Raw genomic sequence first — 15,564 nt, 5'->3', positions numbered from 1 at the left:
TTAATGTCCGGTAAATAATGAAAGTAAAGCTTCACTTGTCTCCCAGTGCGATAATTGCCTAAAGATATCAATTTATTAGTTTTAACTCTACTTAACTGCATTTTTACAAGAGTATTTGCACAGGAAGATATTTATCTGGCTAACTAAAACATCGGCTAAATTTATCTAAAACATTTGGTAATTTTAAAAGAACCTTAGAACATGCTCACGCGGTAAAAACAAGGTGGCAGTTTTTGAGATGTAATATAGTGGGTATTTTTCTTTCTTTCTTCTTTTTTTCTTTCGTTTTTTTTTTTTTTTTTTTTTTTTAAATTAATTAATTATTTATTTATTTATTTATTTTTTTTTTTTAGTCAAATTACTCGCTGTAGCATGATTGGGTAGTAAGTGGAGAAGGCGATGATAGCGTTTACTATCCAATAAAATGTAAGGCTTACAGAGGAATGAATTGACTGAAATTGAGGGAGGACAATTGAAAAGGATAATTGAATTAAGATTAATGAAGAGATTTCATCCTCCGGGCATTGCTAACCCTGATCGGGAAAAAACCTCTCTCTGTTATCGTGATGGTAGCAGCAATGTTAGATCAACTAAATTAATCAGTTTAAGGGGAGGTTGTTATCAGGACTTTGCATAGTTTTCAATGATCGAATGTCAATCATTTTTGTTCTCCTATTGATATTATACCGTACAGAGTATTGAAAGGAACTCAATGAATGGATGAAACCAGTTTTAATCCTTAATGCCTTGATAGGTGTTCAGTGCATTAAGGATTTTTATTTCGTAGTTATATTTTTTGTCATACAAGGACATTTCAAGCTTTTTTTTTATCTACTGTATGTGGATGTGAAGACTGATAGCAAGTATTGCAACGATACGAGTTCAGTTTTCCGTATTAGAGATCACTCATGATCATAATTACTATAATTGGTGCCAGTTGTTACAGTAAGGCGGCTCTGCGACCTCAAAGTCACTAAGGAAGTCTTTATAAACTTCAAGCTCATACTGTTGTCAGCGCGCAATATTCGTAAATACTGAGTGTACTGATATTAGTATATTCACGGTATTAGAGCCTGATCGAGCTACGGCTGGTTCAGCTGTCCGGCGACCGTTTATCCGTGCGCGCGAAAACTGCGAGAAGGTAGAGAATGACGTAATGGTTGTCTAGATTGTGCGACGTTTAGGAAGTGAATAATTTAGGTATTTGCTATGATCATAATAACCCATAAAAAAGAATCAATGTTAATTTAGACAGTTGTTTTGGGGTTTCAATAACATTCAGAGTCAGTTCCTGCGGTCCGTATTTGCCCAGTACAGACACAACTTATACATTTGCTTGTCTTCCCATTAAAATAAGCGCAAAAATCAAAAACACTTAACCGAAATGTAGAATCAAGAGATGAATTATTGATTCACAAATCATCAATGCTTTGTGCTGCGTAATTTAGATCGCGTATTGTAGAATGGCATAATTAGGCAAAGTTCCCATTCATTACAAAGGTAACCAAAGATTCACCTTTAAATGTTGTTTATTTCTACTTATCTATTCACCATGATTTCATGTATATTCAGTTATATTGTTTTTAACAGTATTATTAAACTAATACGCCTGTATTCTAATTCTTTACAAGTAAGTACATTAATACCCTATACTGAAGTAGGGTCGTTTTATTTACAACATAGATTCCTAATTAAGTTTTTTTGATTCATTGTCTGTAAGCCATACCTTGCCCAGCGAATGTAGCTTTTCCAGACATTGGATTCGTGCGGTTTCTCACCGAGATTAACCGCTTTTAATTATCAGTTACAATAAAAAATATATCCGAGAATAGAATGTATTCACTTGAACTAAACTAAACCCGAATGAAATATAATTATATTAAAAACTAAAGCATAAATTTTGTCAATAAAAATTATGAACGGCACGGCGGGTAATTATTACAAATTTGTCGCGCTTCGAATTCTGGAATTCATTTACAAATAAGGAAATTTTGAAAATGAACATTCTCAGTATGATTCAAATATCTAATTGAAAATGCCGAATTTTAGACCGGAAGTCTGTTGACTAGAAAAATAAATTGATGATTAAGCTTTTTAGAAAAGTGGACTGTCTAATTTGAATAGTCGACGATCGACTTACGAAGTCCAAATACATTCCTTGTAAAATAAAGGCGTTGGCAACTGCAAAGTTTTTTTAGTGGATGTTTTTGATTCTTTTCAGGAAGAATTCGTTTGTAACTGCCTTGAGTTTTTTGATAAATTTGGTTCTTACGTCTGATTCAAGTTGTACTTTTACTGAACATTTTTTTGTCGAAGTTGAAAAGAAACTCGAAGCGACATGAATAAATTTGTTGAACAATCTAAAGGAACACCTGGCTATCAACAAGACTACAAAAGAATTCGTTTCTGTCAAATTCTGTACACGAACAACCAGTATAAATCAGAGTAAAATAAAACAAAATGGATTCCGACCTTAGGAAATGTTTCAACAGAATTGAAAAATAACTTATTTGAAAATTAAAATATCTTAATTCAGACAAGAATAGAATTTTTTGGATGACGGACTAATAGCAAACCTAGCTAGTCACACCCTTACTCGACACTTAAGAAAGTTCAAATAAAAAAGAACTTAAAAAATAGTACACAAAACATCTTACAACTGACAAATAATAGGGAGCCGGGCAAAGTATATACCTTCATTGTTGATTTGCTAGGTTTCACCTAGAAAAAGATTCTTTAAGTTTCGAGATCTGTGAATTAGTTTTCTTCTTTGACTAATACCCTATAGAAATGCGCCAGACGTAGCGTCGTATGATTATCGATTGTCATTGAATTTAAATTTAATTTCGTTCAGAAACAACTCTCCTAAAACGTCACTGGAAAACTCCACCTAGGGGGCTGGCAGTTACGTTACTTTGAAAGTCGTACCAAAAAAAATCCTAAAAGAATACTACCAGTTATGTTATCCCAAAGAAAATTGAAATTCTACCAGTCATTAATGATACTAAGCTATCTGTACACTTGTGTTATTTATATTATTCAAAATAAAAGAGTTGAATAGGCTAGGACTAACATTCTCACATAACCGTATATCCATTCCGTAACGTATGAAGTCGTTCTAGAAGTATTAATCTTCGTTGTCTTTCAAGTTCTTTATCTGCGCACAATCGTTGTTCTTCTAGAATGAGCTGGTGCACAAACTCTCGGGATTTTTTAAGTATTGCCACTTTTGGAGCGCGTTCGTTCTCTTCCAGTTCTGGAATACAGTCTCTAAGAAGCTGAAAACGGCATTTCAGATCTTCACGCCTCTGACGTTCAAGAACGTTATGAGTTGCCCGACTTATTTCGCTGTCCTCCGAGTCTTCGTTTTCGATGCTTTCTCGCCGCTGAGGAGAGTTGCGACTGCCGCGTCTTGTTTTTCGGGGTCTTTTACAGTTTATGTTTTCAATTCTTGGAGGCGCGAACTCTTCTTGCTGTGGTGGCCTTGCACAATTTACTGCTTGTGAAGAATTAGCCTCAACTGGAAAAAAAAGAAAAAGAATAAGTTTTTCTTTTTTTTATTATGATTATTAATATTTCCCAAGTTGTTTGAATTTCTCAGTAATTAAATGAACAAAACTAACGTTTACCGTGAAGATCAAAAATTAATTTTTTGATCATTTTGAGAAGAAATCTTTCTGTTTTAATTCGTAGTCTTAACGCAATTTCACTGTTTTCGTATAATTACTATTTTCCAAATAGTAATTTCCAAAGCACAGTTGTCAATATATAAGGTAATTGGTAGCACACACTGAGATTATCTGTTTTTTACTGCACAAAAAATTAAGAGCTTCTCAATTTGATTTCAACGTCATCCTAAAACCTCCAAAAATGGCAGTAAATTCTGCGAATCTTTTATTTTACTCAAGTCTAGCTCATAGATTAGGGATTTAGTTTGTTAGTTATTGCAATACTATTGAAACTACGAAAGGCTTCTTGAACACAATGGAAACGTAGCTCAAACAACCATCAAAATACAGCAGAAGATAAGTGCGTTAAATCTGGAATATTGAAGGTCTTGCCACTCCTTAGTACTTAAAAAAATCATTTCTTCAAAGACACTTGTATTTAGAAATAAAACGCTAAACGAATTGGATAAGCCATATAGTAAAAAAATCCTTTAAACTTATAGTTACAGATGTGAAATAGAAGTAAAGAGTTCTGCGTCATGCGACGACAACTTGTTGCATGTGTCTGTGTTTCAAGCTCCCAAAACCATTGAATAATAAAGCTGTTTAGTGGTATGAAACAAGTCTAGACAATAAAAAAGACCCACCAAGAAAATACTGCTTGCTCTCCATTTTACGTGAACTATCATGTTTTGGAGTTGTAAATATCACTGCTGTCTAAAAGTATGCTCTGCTAGAAAAAGCTGTGCAAATACGTAGACATTCATCTAAAGAGTTGCCAAGCTCTCCATCAATGACGTGAGCACCTTAATTTTGATGTTCTACACACCAAGCCGCGAAATTCGTACAATTATTCCGCGCTCAAGCAAATAAACACTATATCTCTTTCGAAAGTAAGAGAGAACAGAAGCGAAAGTTCGTTACCTGCGTAAGGTGCCCAGTTTTGAGGAGGTTGTTGTTGGTGTTGTTGATTCATACAGCTCTTTTGTACTGGTAGACCTTGTGGGAATGTATGGTACTCTCTGAAATGCTTTTCAGGCTGGGAGTATAATGTTTGAGACTCCCTCATGCTATCTAGCTGGCAGACTGGAGCTCGGATCTGTGGAATAGTAGTATTTGGGTCCAACTCATGTTCACTCCATACACAGTCATTACCTAAGGTACTGGAGGTAAGACGTTCCATTTCAGCATCAGAAAGAACCATAGGTAGATCAGATGAAAGGTCTTCAGGAAAATCGTCCGGGACTACTTGGAGGTTGTTCTGAGGGTGTTGAGAGAAGACGTGGGTTTTGGAAGTGTTGGAATACGTCTCGGGTGAATACGGCGGTGTCGGTAGGGCAAAACGTTTCCACATGTCTTCGCTTTGAATGGAGGGATTGTAGAGATCCTCGTTGATGGTATCCGAAATAAGTTCTTGATTTGTAGTGTCTGCCATGGTTGCCCCTCGTTGTATGATGTTATTATCGAAAAACATGTTGCAGCACAATCTAGAAACAAGGAAGAATCAAAGTCAATGACCTAAAGTCCAAAAGAAAGAGTCTCGTAGTAAATGTACACTTGTAAAAACCAAAAATCAAAGATAGAAAAGTTAGAGGTTACCTAATCTAAGACTATCCTGCTTCAAATAGCTGTGTACTAGGCTAGAAAGGGCGCGAAACGTAAGACGAATGAATTTGACTGCGCCTTGCTTGGTACTACGGAGGTAGTATAGTAACAACCTTACTGGGTGCTTTCTGAGCACTCTCTCATCAATGAAGACTATACGAGTTCTCAATGAATGAATATGAATATGCGATGCTATCACAATGGACTAATTTGCATATTCAAACATGAATAATAATTATTGCGTGGGGTCTTTACTTCGTCTCGAGATCAACGAATGTATTACTAATTGATTATAGCAAGCAGATTTAAGAGTTATCTTAGGCAGTAATATTTGATCCAAACTAATGAACCTGATTAAAAACAACTGTGTTGTTTGTTAGTATCAAAGAGTTAGAGTCACTGAAGCCGAGGATCTAGAGGGTTACAAGATTGTTGAATATTAATAAATAGCCACAAACAGAACAAGAGAAAACCTGTAAGATTTTTAGTACCCGTGAACCGTATTGTGTTTAGCGCATAGGTATTTTGCTTCTAACGAAGCTACCTGTTTTTTGCAATCGAACAAAACGAACTTTCATTTTCCTCGACACTTTCATTTTGCCTTCAAAACAAAGTCCTGCGTCAATTCAAAATGTTCCCTTTGCAAGCGTTAACTCAATTGCAGAGAAGCAACTCCAGATTTTAAAGTCCATTAAGTGCGTCGGAATTCTAAGTTTTGGAAACTCTACTCAGCTGTGTTTATAATAAAGATTTGTCTGCAGTGATACGGGTTAGTGAAAGAGTTGAAGAACACAGCTGTCGGGATCTTCAAACTGGTCCTTTGACAATATCATTATCAAGAATAAAGAAATGGAAAAATTTGAATAGCCCGTATCAGCAAATAGTTTCAGGTATTAGTTTCTAAGCAACAAGCCTACAAAATTCATCACCAGCCAATTTATTCGATAAATGCAATAAAATTGTTGGGATTGTAATTTCATTAGTTGCACAGTTCGACTCTCTTGTTCACTCTGGGGAAAAGAGCAGTGCTTGGGAGCGCGCGCGCGTTCATTAAGCGAATTACTTCTACGACCGTGAAATAAAATCCCTTTCAGAATGGCACCCGTTGGATTTCCTACTTTTTGGTTTACAAAGAAATTTTGATACTTGAATTTTTAGATAGCACAGATAACTAGAGGACTTGTTTTATATTTAGCAGCAACAACATTGTCCATAGTATCGGCACGCGCGGTAAATAAAATACTAATACTTACAATGACGCACTTGTAAGCATTTCCTCAACTGGATTGTCCTTCGCTTAAACCTTCTAAGTTTTCTTCGTAAAGGATTTTTTTCAGTAGCTAAATGCTTCTGGATGCAGTAGCTTGGTTGGGAACGGTATAGACCTTAGCTGTGCTTGGTATGTATGAAGTCTTAGAGCACACAAATGCCTGGATCACCGCTGCATTGATCTTAAATTATGCAGCCGTTTACAATGGATACATAATTAGTATATCGAAAGACCAAGCCGCACCCAAAGGAATTGAATGAAAGCGAAATAAAACAGTGTTAGCTCACGGAATCCTTGTATAATAGTCTACCGAGGAAACACAGAACACACACAACAGTATTTTCGGTTTTATTTTCGAAAACGGATCATGAAAAAATGAGTTATAAACACTGACAAGTTTGAAGACTTTTTGATTTTTGGATATTTTTACTTAATTAGAACTCTGAGGGTTCCAAGGTCATTACAGAGTAATTCAATGCTATTGTTAACCTAAACCCGCAGTAATAGAGCTATGCATATCATAAGGCATGATAGAAACCCTCTGCACAAGTTGAATTTAAAAATTAAAGCTTTGGACCACAGTTAGCTCATTGTAGCTTTCTTCTTTATTAAAAGCAGTAAGTCATACTGGTAAATAAGCTGATGCACTTTTGAAGAGGTTGTCGCGTGGCTAGTCTAATTACTGACGTTATCTGGGTTGATTTTCGCTCACTTGGCACGCGCGCCTTCAAATAATTCTTTTTCCACCCTCTGTAGTCTTTTTCCATCATCCCCATAACTGTCCAATTTGGAGATGTTCGCACTCATTTTAAACATTGTTGACGCATTTTGAGGTTTTTCAGTCTGCAGGATGTATCGGCATTTTTGATGGGAGAAAAAGGCATAGTTTCGTGTTGTGGCAGCAAGGATCCCTGCAGAGAAGCATCAATATTTTTTGCAAGCAAACAATCGGCCCGCGCATCAAACTTTCCGTGACAACAACAATCTCTTAAAATCTTAATGCAGCGCTATTCATTTTTCTTTTTTACAAAAATTAAACCCAATTAAGCTCTTAAAATAAACCTCTCTTACATTTCTTCTAGCAATTAGACCTCATTTTCAATGCTTAGTAAATCAACAGCAAAGGAGTTAATCCCGGGGCAGAAGAATATTTAGGAATCTCAAGAAGTTTTTAATTGTTTTACGTGCTTAAGTGCGAATATGGCACGCGCAGAGATGAGTCTGTCAGTCATTGAAGTAACGCCACATAATCCTGCCTTTTATGATGCAGATCAAGACTAGAGGCTTTTATTAGCGCGATTGTCAATGTTTACTCGACCCTTGGTAAATCATATCCCTAGAGTAATTGACAGTTGGTATGGGGTTTGGAGGCAAGCCACTTCAGTGCCAGCTGGCCTTAGAGTTATTCGACTTGAAACTTGCGTAAGATACTAGGAATTTGACGCAATTAAATTGATGTAACATTGATTTTTCACGTTATTTGTGAAGTGTGCAAAGAAATGTCATCGCGAATATCAAACACACTTTCAAACAAAAACCCGGTTATTTATAAAGAAACAAAAGCGCCTTCTCTTCAGTAAAGTTTAATGAAACTATGATTAAAACTCCTGCAATCTCGGCCAAGAATCAAAATTTCACTAAGTTTTTAAATAAACTATTAAAGTTTTAAGAAATATAGTCTAAACTCTCAAATATCAAAATAGATTTCAGATAGCGTAGCTATCAGTGTGGTTACCAGTTAATTATAAGTTGGTTTGCGTATCTTTTTCAACATATTTGCTTCGTTTTTGATTCATTCAGTCGTTGAAGATAGAAATGAGATTCATCTTTAATTGAAAGCATCAATTGTACTCTGCAAGTTAATTACCGAACAGAAAAATTAACAAAAAGCAAAAACTTACTAAAAGTTTATGGAACAAGTACAGAAGATTTTTTATTGCACTTCAAATCAGCCTGAGTCTTCCAACATTAAGCATAAGTAAATATTTCAGTATATCTAGGTTGTTTTTGTTATGCTATCTCTTACTGTTTTCCTTTTTTTCAATATCTTTTAATTGGCCTGTTGTGAAAAAGACATTCTAGCGCTTCAAAACTCGAAAAAGTATAGAACAATGGTAACGTCAGGCCTGGAACCGTTTGTCAAAGGTTTTCCATACGAATACATCGTCAAATTTCAACCCGAAAGCAAAAGTTTTAAACAAGCGTTCTCTTTTAAACAACACATAAAAACACAATTAAAGTGTTTTCTGATAAGAAACCAAAATCAATGAAAACATTTGCATCTAAATCTATATACATTTGTTAAGATTCGAGATGCTTTTGAAGCATTTGAAGTCTTTTTAATGAAGAAAAATAGACTCCGAAGTTAAATCAAAGTTTGACAAGAAGAATTATGACAACAGCTACAGTTAATCTTCTGAGCATTAAGCTAATTTGTATAATAAGCGACAGAAATGTTTAGGCCAGCTGCAGAGAACAAAGGCTCTATTTTTGAGCCATTGATTTACCACCTGCCCATAGCTTTATTGTAGAACATTACCATAACAATCACAAATTCTCGCATATGTAAACACTAAAAATCACTGAACCGGAAGTCGTTTGAAAACTGGACGCGTGGTTGTGGCGCGTGGAGATAGTTTGCTTTAATCGTAGTGTAAACGCTAAGAAGCTTAATGTTTTAAAAAACTTTATGGATCTGAGATGGTCAAGTTTTCCCCCCTTGTCACCTACATGCAAACTCGGAAACCTCTACTAAAATCTTCTTGCACGTTTGCAAACACGTTCGTAGTCTTCATCATTTAGTTTCACATTTGCAGAACTCGAACTACGGCATGAAGTCTTTTGAAGCAATTTTTGCTACGCATCAACAATCATAAAAGCTAAACGGCAACTTAATTTGCGGAGTTTCCTATACAAGGAAATTGCGTAACTCTTAAAATATCCACACAAAAATCATATGAAAAATTCCTCGGGGAGAGCTCAGACCATTACAAATTAAATTGGACGCTTTCAAGATATAATTTATCATTTGAAAATAAATGCAGATGAATTCTAGGGTATGCAAGATTACGAGTCAATTTAACCAATGACTACATGTCAATCATGTCGTGGTATATAAAACTGAAGAGGCTGGCTTTACATCATACAATTGACTTTTACGACTTTACTTGCTAGATACAATTTTCCCTCGAATGTTTTTTTGTTTTTTTTTTTTTTTTTGTTTGTTTGTTTGGAGAGTTCAATTAGTAAAAACCTAAAAACTTTTAAGGCTTTTTCAGAGCAGAGTAATAACCAAGCCTATTTGTTAATTTAGAGACATCATTTTGCGTCAAATGTTTTTTTACTATTGCAAGCGCTGAAGCTAGTCAATGTGTATTCTGCATCTATGTAACTAACATTCATTCTCCACTCTCAAAAAAAACTGAAAAAATAAATGATAAATTTGAATTTTTCCTCATTGAGCATTTCCCTTACAAACTTTTTACTTTCCTTTTTAAAATTTTTAATAAATTGGTTAAATAGAATGGTTAATTATTCTGAAATATCCAAGATAAAAAATAACCTGCCAAATAATACCCTTGACATTTCAATATTTCCTCGTTTTTATTCTTATTAAAACCAGTTTAGTTTGTTAGATGCCACTTATTTTAATTTGGGTAATAAATCAAGATTAATATATTCGTTATTCATGTATTTAAGATAAAACATTAGTATGTAAGGGTGAAATTTCATTGATCGGGTATTGCATTGTTAGTTGAATGGATGTTAGTGAAACAAAGCATCTTTTCAATGAAAGACTCTGATAAACTATGTTCTTATGAATTACCTCAACTACACCCAGTTTTTAAAAAAATAACACAGTTTACTTCTTTTGATTCCTTTCTTTTTCATTTCCTTTCATTTATTTGCTTTTCATAGCGAAAAAGTGCGTATAAAAATTGAAATTCTAATAACAATTTTACCAGTTGAGCAAGCCATTCATTTTACGGCTTTTTGCTTGGCTATTCATTGTAGTCTATTGAATTGCTAGAGATGTAGCTAAAATTCTCTTAACTTTATCGATTTCTAAATAGTGTGAGCTTTACAAGTGCTTGGGTTGCTTTGTGTATGTACAAATTTCTTATTGAAGCTTGTGCGCTGATCTCTTTTTACAGACATGCTATAATTATTTCAATTTGATGATTTTCTAACTAACTGACACCAAAGACTACGGGTCAACGCAGCCCTCCTACGCCTGCTAAGCAAATGATGATTCAGCTAAACTTGAGCGTCAGTTAGATCTACAATTACATGAAAATATATAAATCCATGATATAAAGCCTTCTAAATATTACAATTTCAAAACTAGTACTCTAATGCTTAGCTAGTGGATTATTTATTTAGTTGTTCAATTGTTCATTGCTGTTGACTAGCCGTGTTTAATAATAGCAGTTTTTTCAACAGTTGAGTATTAGCTTTCTTTTGCTTTTCGAGTTCTCCTACGAGGCGAACCTCTTCTCTTTTTAAGAAGCTAATGTGTTCCCATGATTTTCGAAGAATTGATACCTTAGGGGCTCGATCGTTGTCTTTCAGTTCAGGAACAGCATCACGCAGTCTTTGAAACTTTAGCTTTAGATCATTACGTCTCTTTCTTTCCAAAACATTATGCGTAGCCCGCGTGTACTCACTGTCGTTTTCAGATTCATCGCTTTCTCCAGAACCAACGCTACTATTTTTCGATGCTTTTCTTCCCTGCTTGTAAAACGTAAGTTCATGCGAGTATGTTTTTCGAGATCGTCTTGCGCGTATTTTTCCATTTAATTCCGTTTTTTCGTCTTCAAAATCCTCAAAACGCGACCCGTCTGATGGGGTAGGACTTGGGACTTCAGCTCCATCGAATGAATCGGCATCGTCAGCTAGAGCACTGATATTAGGATGTATTTTACCCTCCACATTGTCGGTTTTGGAACTGTTTTCAATTGTAACGACATCTACTTCAACTTCCTCTTCTTCTGATAAAGCAAATGTACACAAATAAGTTAGGTGATTCTGAATTGAGAAAATTTACATCTCGATCTATGAGCTAGCGACCGGGGCAATGAATTTATTTGAATCCATTTCCTGCAGGAACTAAATGGTCTACTCGATGTGAACAAAACACTTTGATGTAATTTACACTCCAATTTCAATTACAGCTTATTGCCGCACAGCGACGCTCACTACTTACTCAGAAAAAATACTGTTACGAACCCTCTGCTCAGTCACGCGCTAGTTTACACACTTCACTGACTTTTATGAATGGATCAATGAACGGTCTTGGAAAATCAAGACTGAGTATTTCTAGTAATCATTGATCTTCAGACGGGCATGGAAAATATATTATCTGATGAATTATTACTTATTAAACACAAACACTTACCAGAATCACTAGCTGCCATTTCGCTGTGATCGTTGACTGTCTCTGAAGAAACAGGAAAAGGGAAGATTTCAGCAGGATCCACGCTTAAGACTCTCGCAGTGTACTCAGTGATCGGCGGTGTCTGACATAGAAGTCGGATCTTTTCGAACCGGCTTTGCTGTTGTCTGGATTTTTGCTGCAAGGTTTTGTCCTTATCTTTCTCAATTCCTTCAAAAACAGCGCCGTTCCACATACAATCTTTTATGAGTATTTCCTTCAAGTTGTCTTCTTGGAAATAGAGCGATTTTTCGTCTGCAAAACTGAGTTCGTCATCGAATTCATCACAAATCGGATGTAAACGCTCCAAGTCCCCTGTCTCAGAAGCAAGTGGCGAGCATCCAGGCGAAATTGGCGGAGTAGGTGGAAAAGCATAGATCCTTAAGTCCTCATCTTCAGTCTTTGTTACAGATTTATCCTTCATATCGTAACAATCTGCGTGAAAGTCTTTGAAGAGTGAAGACGGAAGGGATTCAAAGTCGGTCCCAAAAGTATCCAGTACGATCTGTTCAGCGGCAAGAGTCATCTGTGATGCGGAACAAGAATCAATCAGTAAAACGTAAAAGTTGACTTACGACATGATTCACACGTTTTTTCCTGTCTAGTAAAACGTGAATAAAATATAAACATCTCTAAGAAGTGTCGGCCTAGTAAAAATCAAGTGCTTTATACCTTTTTGAGTTTTGTTAAGGTGATATTACTCTGATTACGATCGACCTAGCCTGGGTTGGCCAATCTTTGCTCCGCGGGCAATTTCGAATGTACTCAAGCCGGCGTACACCGAAAATGTGAAAAACTCCTAGCTTACTCAGATTCAAATTCATTCATTCAAAGGCCGAAGACAATACCCGCCTACGTAACCGAGATGAATATATATATAAGCGTCTCGCGCTTGGTCAAGTGTGACTGCGCGCGGACGCCGTCCACCCTCGCGGATACCAGTCAAGTAGCTAGTTAGTTTGGTTAATGATTTGATCGTTTGCTTATGAGAGAGATATAGTTAATGCGATGTAATGGATCGATTGTCGTTCTGTAGAAGTCTTTAAAATTCTTTAATCAATAGTCACACCAACAGTACTGCCTGAATATGCATGATTGATTTCAGCCTGTTTCACTGTTGGATATTTTCTCTCTCTCTCTCACTATCTCTATCTCTCTCTCTCTCTCTCTCTCTCTCTCTCTCTCGTGGAGCCCTTTGACATTGACGTGCAGCTGTATTCACACGCAAGGAATTATGGGAGCTTTGTACACATTCTATAAAACCACACGTTTTGGGATTTTTTGAATACAATAACGAACCAATCATCCCTTTCTCAATGGATCATTGCGTTTTCCTATTTGCCACCTGCAGACTTGCCATCTGTCGTCCATAGAAATCACTTAATACTTCACTCATCCTTTTGTTCTTGGAAAGAGCTCTTCAAAACCGTGCAAAGAATTGCACAATTTTATATCTGCTCGCCAAATTTATCCTCAACTAACGCAAAGCCTTTCGGACTTATGTAAAATACAAGCAGAAGTTTATTTTGCTTTGTGAGTCTGTTTACACAGCATTTGTTGTATGCTCAACGTTCTAGAGTCTGACATCCAACCTTTAAAATCCGACACACAGTTATTGCTTTGCCTTAGTAATTTACTTAATGAACTTTCTATGAGTAAATTAATTGCCATTCACTCGTCTTTAGTTTTGTTTTTTCTGGGTCTGCTGTGAGTCGAAAAAAGAAATTTACTCATTCAATGGACTTTAAATTAGGAGAAATGTCAACTTGCCTGAAAGAGCAACTCGATACACTAAAAAGCTGTCACTACTAGTTGAAGTCTTAATCAAAGTTTAGACTGTGGAAATCACTTGAATCTTATGCTTACGTGAAATGAAACTTAAACTGAAGATAGCTAAACGAGGCTTTAATGATTGAAAACAGGGCGTCTTCAAGGCATTCAAATCAACGATCAAATCGAGATTCAACCAAAGTCACTGATAAACATAACAACGTTGAATCAAATTTTAATTCCTAGACAACTTACAGATTATAAGTCAGCCTGACCGACACATGCATCCAATATCAATTAATGGATTATTTTTCGCACAAACCAATATTTTATGTGCTTGTCCGTTACTACATACCAAAAAGAACACGAAAGAGTGAACCTTTTTGAATCTTACGCGCTTCAAGCACAGTGGGAGACTGCTCATTCTTGAAGACCTGATGAGTGAAAGTTTAAAAACTTTTCCAACTTTGCCCTCGGAGCAATCAAAATACAATCAATGACAAACAAAATACAATACACAATGTGCAGATTAAATTGTAAAAATTAGCTTTAGATAACGCAAGGGAATATCGATATTAACACTTTTAAACATTGTATCATCTTTGACAAAGAGTTAACTTGCGAGTTATGGTTTGCTGGGCATTATTCAAAGTCAGCCATATTAAAATAGAATTTGTAGTGAGTTCAGTCGTTTGGTTATAGTTTTAGACCAATGATTGGCAATATTCCAGTTGGATACAAGAAAGTACTAGTAGGTATTGATAAAGGTGTTAGCGAATGTAAATGTCATACTGTGGACTCGCACCTGTGTTTACAGTCGCTACGTCCAACCCAGCTGGGAGCTTGTGGTACTTCAGGTTCTTTGTGAAATAAAATGAAGTGAACACCACTATTATAAGACCAAAAAATGCAACTGTCGTACTATTCTTTCAAGCATTTTAAAATCCAGCTCATTGTACAGATTGAGATCTAACTACATCATAGTCTTTTCTCTTTTGAAGACCCTTTAAAAACTGTTGATGACTATGAGTGCAGTTGCATACTTTTGGAACTGCAAAGCCTTAGTTAAAAGATCAAGAAGTGCCGCTTTGTTTTTCAATGCGCTTTTTATTCAAATCTTTAATGACATGAAATGAGCAGTGTTCGCTGTAAAGACACAACCCTAGCTACAATAAGAACTATCTTCTACGTTGCCGATCATTGTATTTTCTGCTCCCCTGGGTTTTGAAACCTAGGAAGTCTAAAGCCTACAAAATACAAGGTTCGCGATTCGTTGCACCATAAATTTTAAACTATGGCTGCAAAGTCAAATCAGTCAATATTTTTCAACCACATATCTTTTGTTCCATCTTTTGTTAGTCCAAACGGTTGTGCTTTTGACGGACAAATAATTGAAATCTACATCTCCTGATTTAGGGTTCAATTTTCTAGGTCTTGTTAAGGATTACCCTGGAAATTGTGTCTTGAATCAAAGGGTTTTATTCTAGAATAACTAGATTAAGCTAGAGCGAAGACTGTCAGCTGCAGGAGGAGATCAGTTAATTAAGCCGTATCCATAAAGGCATAATCATTAACACAGCTACGACTATCAATTATTCAAAAATAAAATACCGAGATTGTAATGATTTCGAAATAAGCTTAAATAAATGAGTTGATTAGTTTCAAATATCACAATCAGTTATTTAAAAAAATCAAAATTTTAAAGAAAAAACTGGAATTGTTTTGCTGCTGTTGATTCGCTCACTCACTATTTCAATCAACGGATTTTTAGTTTCAGTTAAAGTTTTAAAATATTGCTCTTTTTTCTGAGGTTACAA

General features: G+C 35.7%; 2 protein-coding genes across 4 annotated transcripts; both read right to left on the bottom strand.

Moving 5' to 3' along the window:
* Positions 1-1,511: 1,511 nt before the first annotated feature.
* On the bottom strand, positions 1,512-6,729 carry LOC116307311 (uncharacterized). Of its 2 annotated transcripts, none has more exons than XM_031717495.2 (3): positions 6,527-6,729; positions 4,593-5,155; positions 1,512-3,520 (listed from the first exon to the last, which is right to left on the bottom strand). In XM_031717495.2, the coding sequence occupies exons 1-3, from the start codon at positions 6,544-6,546 to the stop codon at positions 3,078-3,080; spliced, it is 1,026 nt and encodes a 341-aa protein (XP_031573355.1). In that variant the 5' UTR covers positions 6,547-6,729; the 3' UTR covers positions 1,512-3,077. The 2 variants fall into 2 exon arrangements, with proteins under 2 accessions (XP_031573355.1, XP_031573356.1); XM_031717496.2 differs by lacking the exon at positions 6,527-6,729 and adding an exon at positions 5,268-6,078.
* A 3,675-nt stretch (positions 6,730-10,404) lies between these two features.
* On the bottom strand, positions 10,405-12,809 carry LOC116307314 (myc protein). Of its 2 annotated transcripts, none has more exons than XM_031717500.2 (3): positions 12,650-12,809; positions 11,942-12,503; positions 10,405-11,531 (listed from the first exon to the last, which is right to left on the bottom strand). In XM_031717500.2, exons 2-3 carry the CDS (start codon positions 12,501-12,503, stop codon positions 10,939-10,941), a joined length of 1,155 nt encoding a protein of 384 aa, XP_031573360.2. In that variant the 5' UTR covers positions 12,650-12,809; the 3' UTR covers positions 10,405-10,938. The 2 variants fall into 2 exon arrangements, with proteins under 2 accessions (XP_031573360.2, XP_031573359.2); XM_031717499.2 differs by having other exon boundaries at positions 10,405-11,534; positions 12,650-12,808.
* Positions 12,810-15,564: the final 2,755 nt, after the last annotated feature.

This window comes from Actinia tenebrosa, unplaced genomic scaffold (genome assembly GCF_029948245.1).
Source record: "Actinia tenebrosa isolate PJP-AT-01 unplaced genomic scaffold, QUT_ActTen_1.0 PGA_scaffold7__59_contigs__length_16204524, whole genome shotgun sequence".
NCBI classification, from domain to species: domain Eukaryota; kingdom Metazoa; phylum Cnidaria; class Anthozoa; order Actiniaria; family Actiniidae; genus Actinia; species Actinia tenebrosa.
The sequence above is the reverse complement of the archived record's forward strand: the minus strand, read 5'-3'. Positions and strand labels throughout refer to the sequence as shown.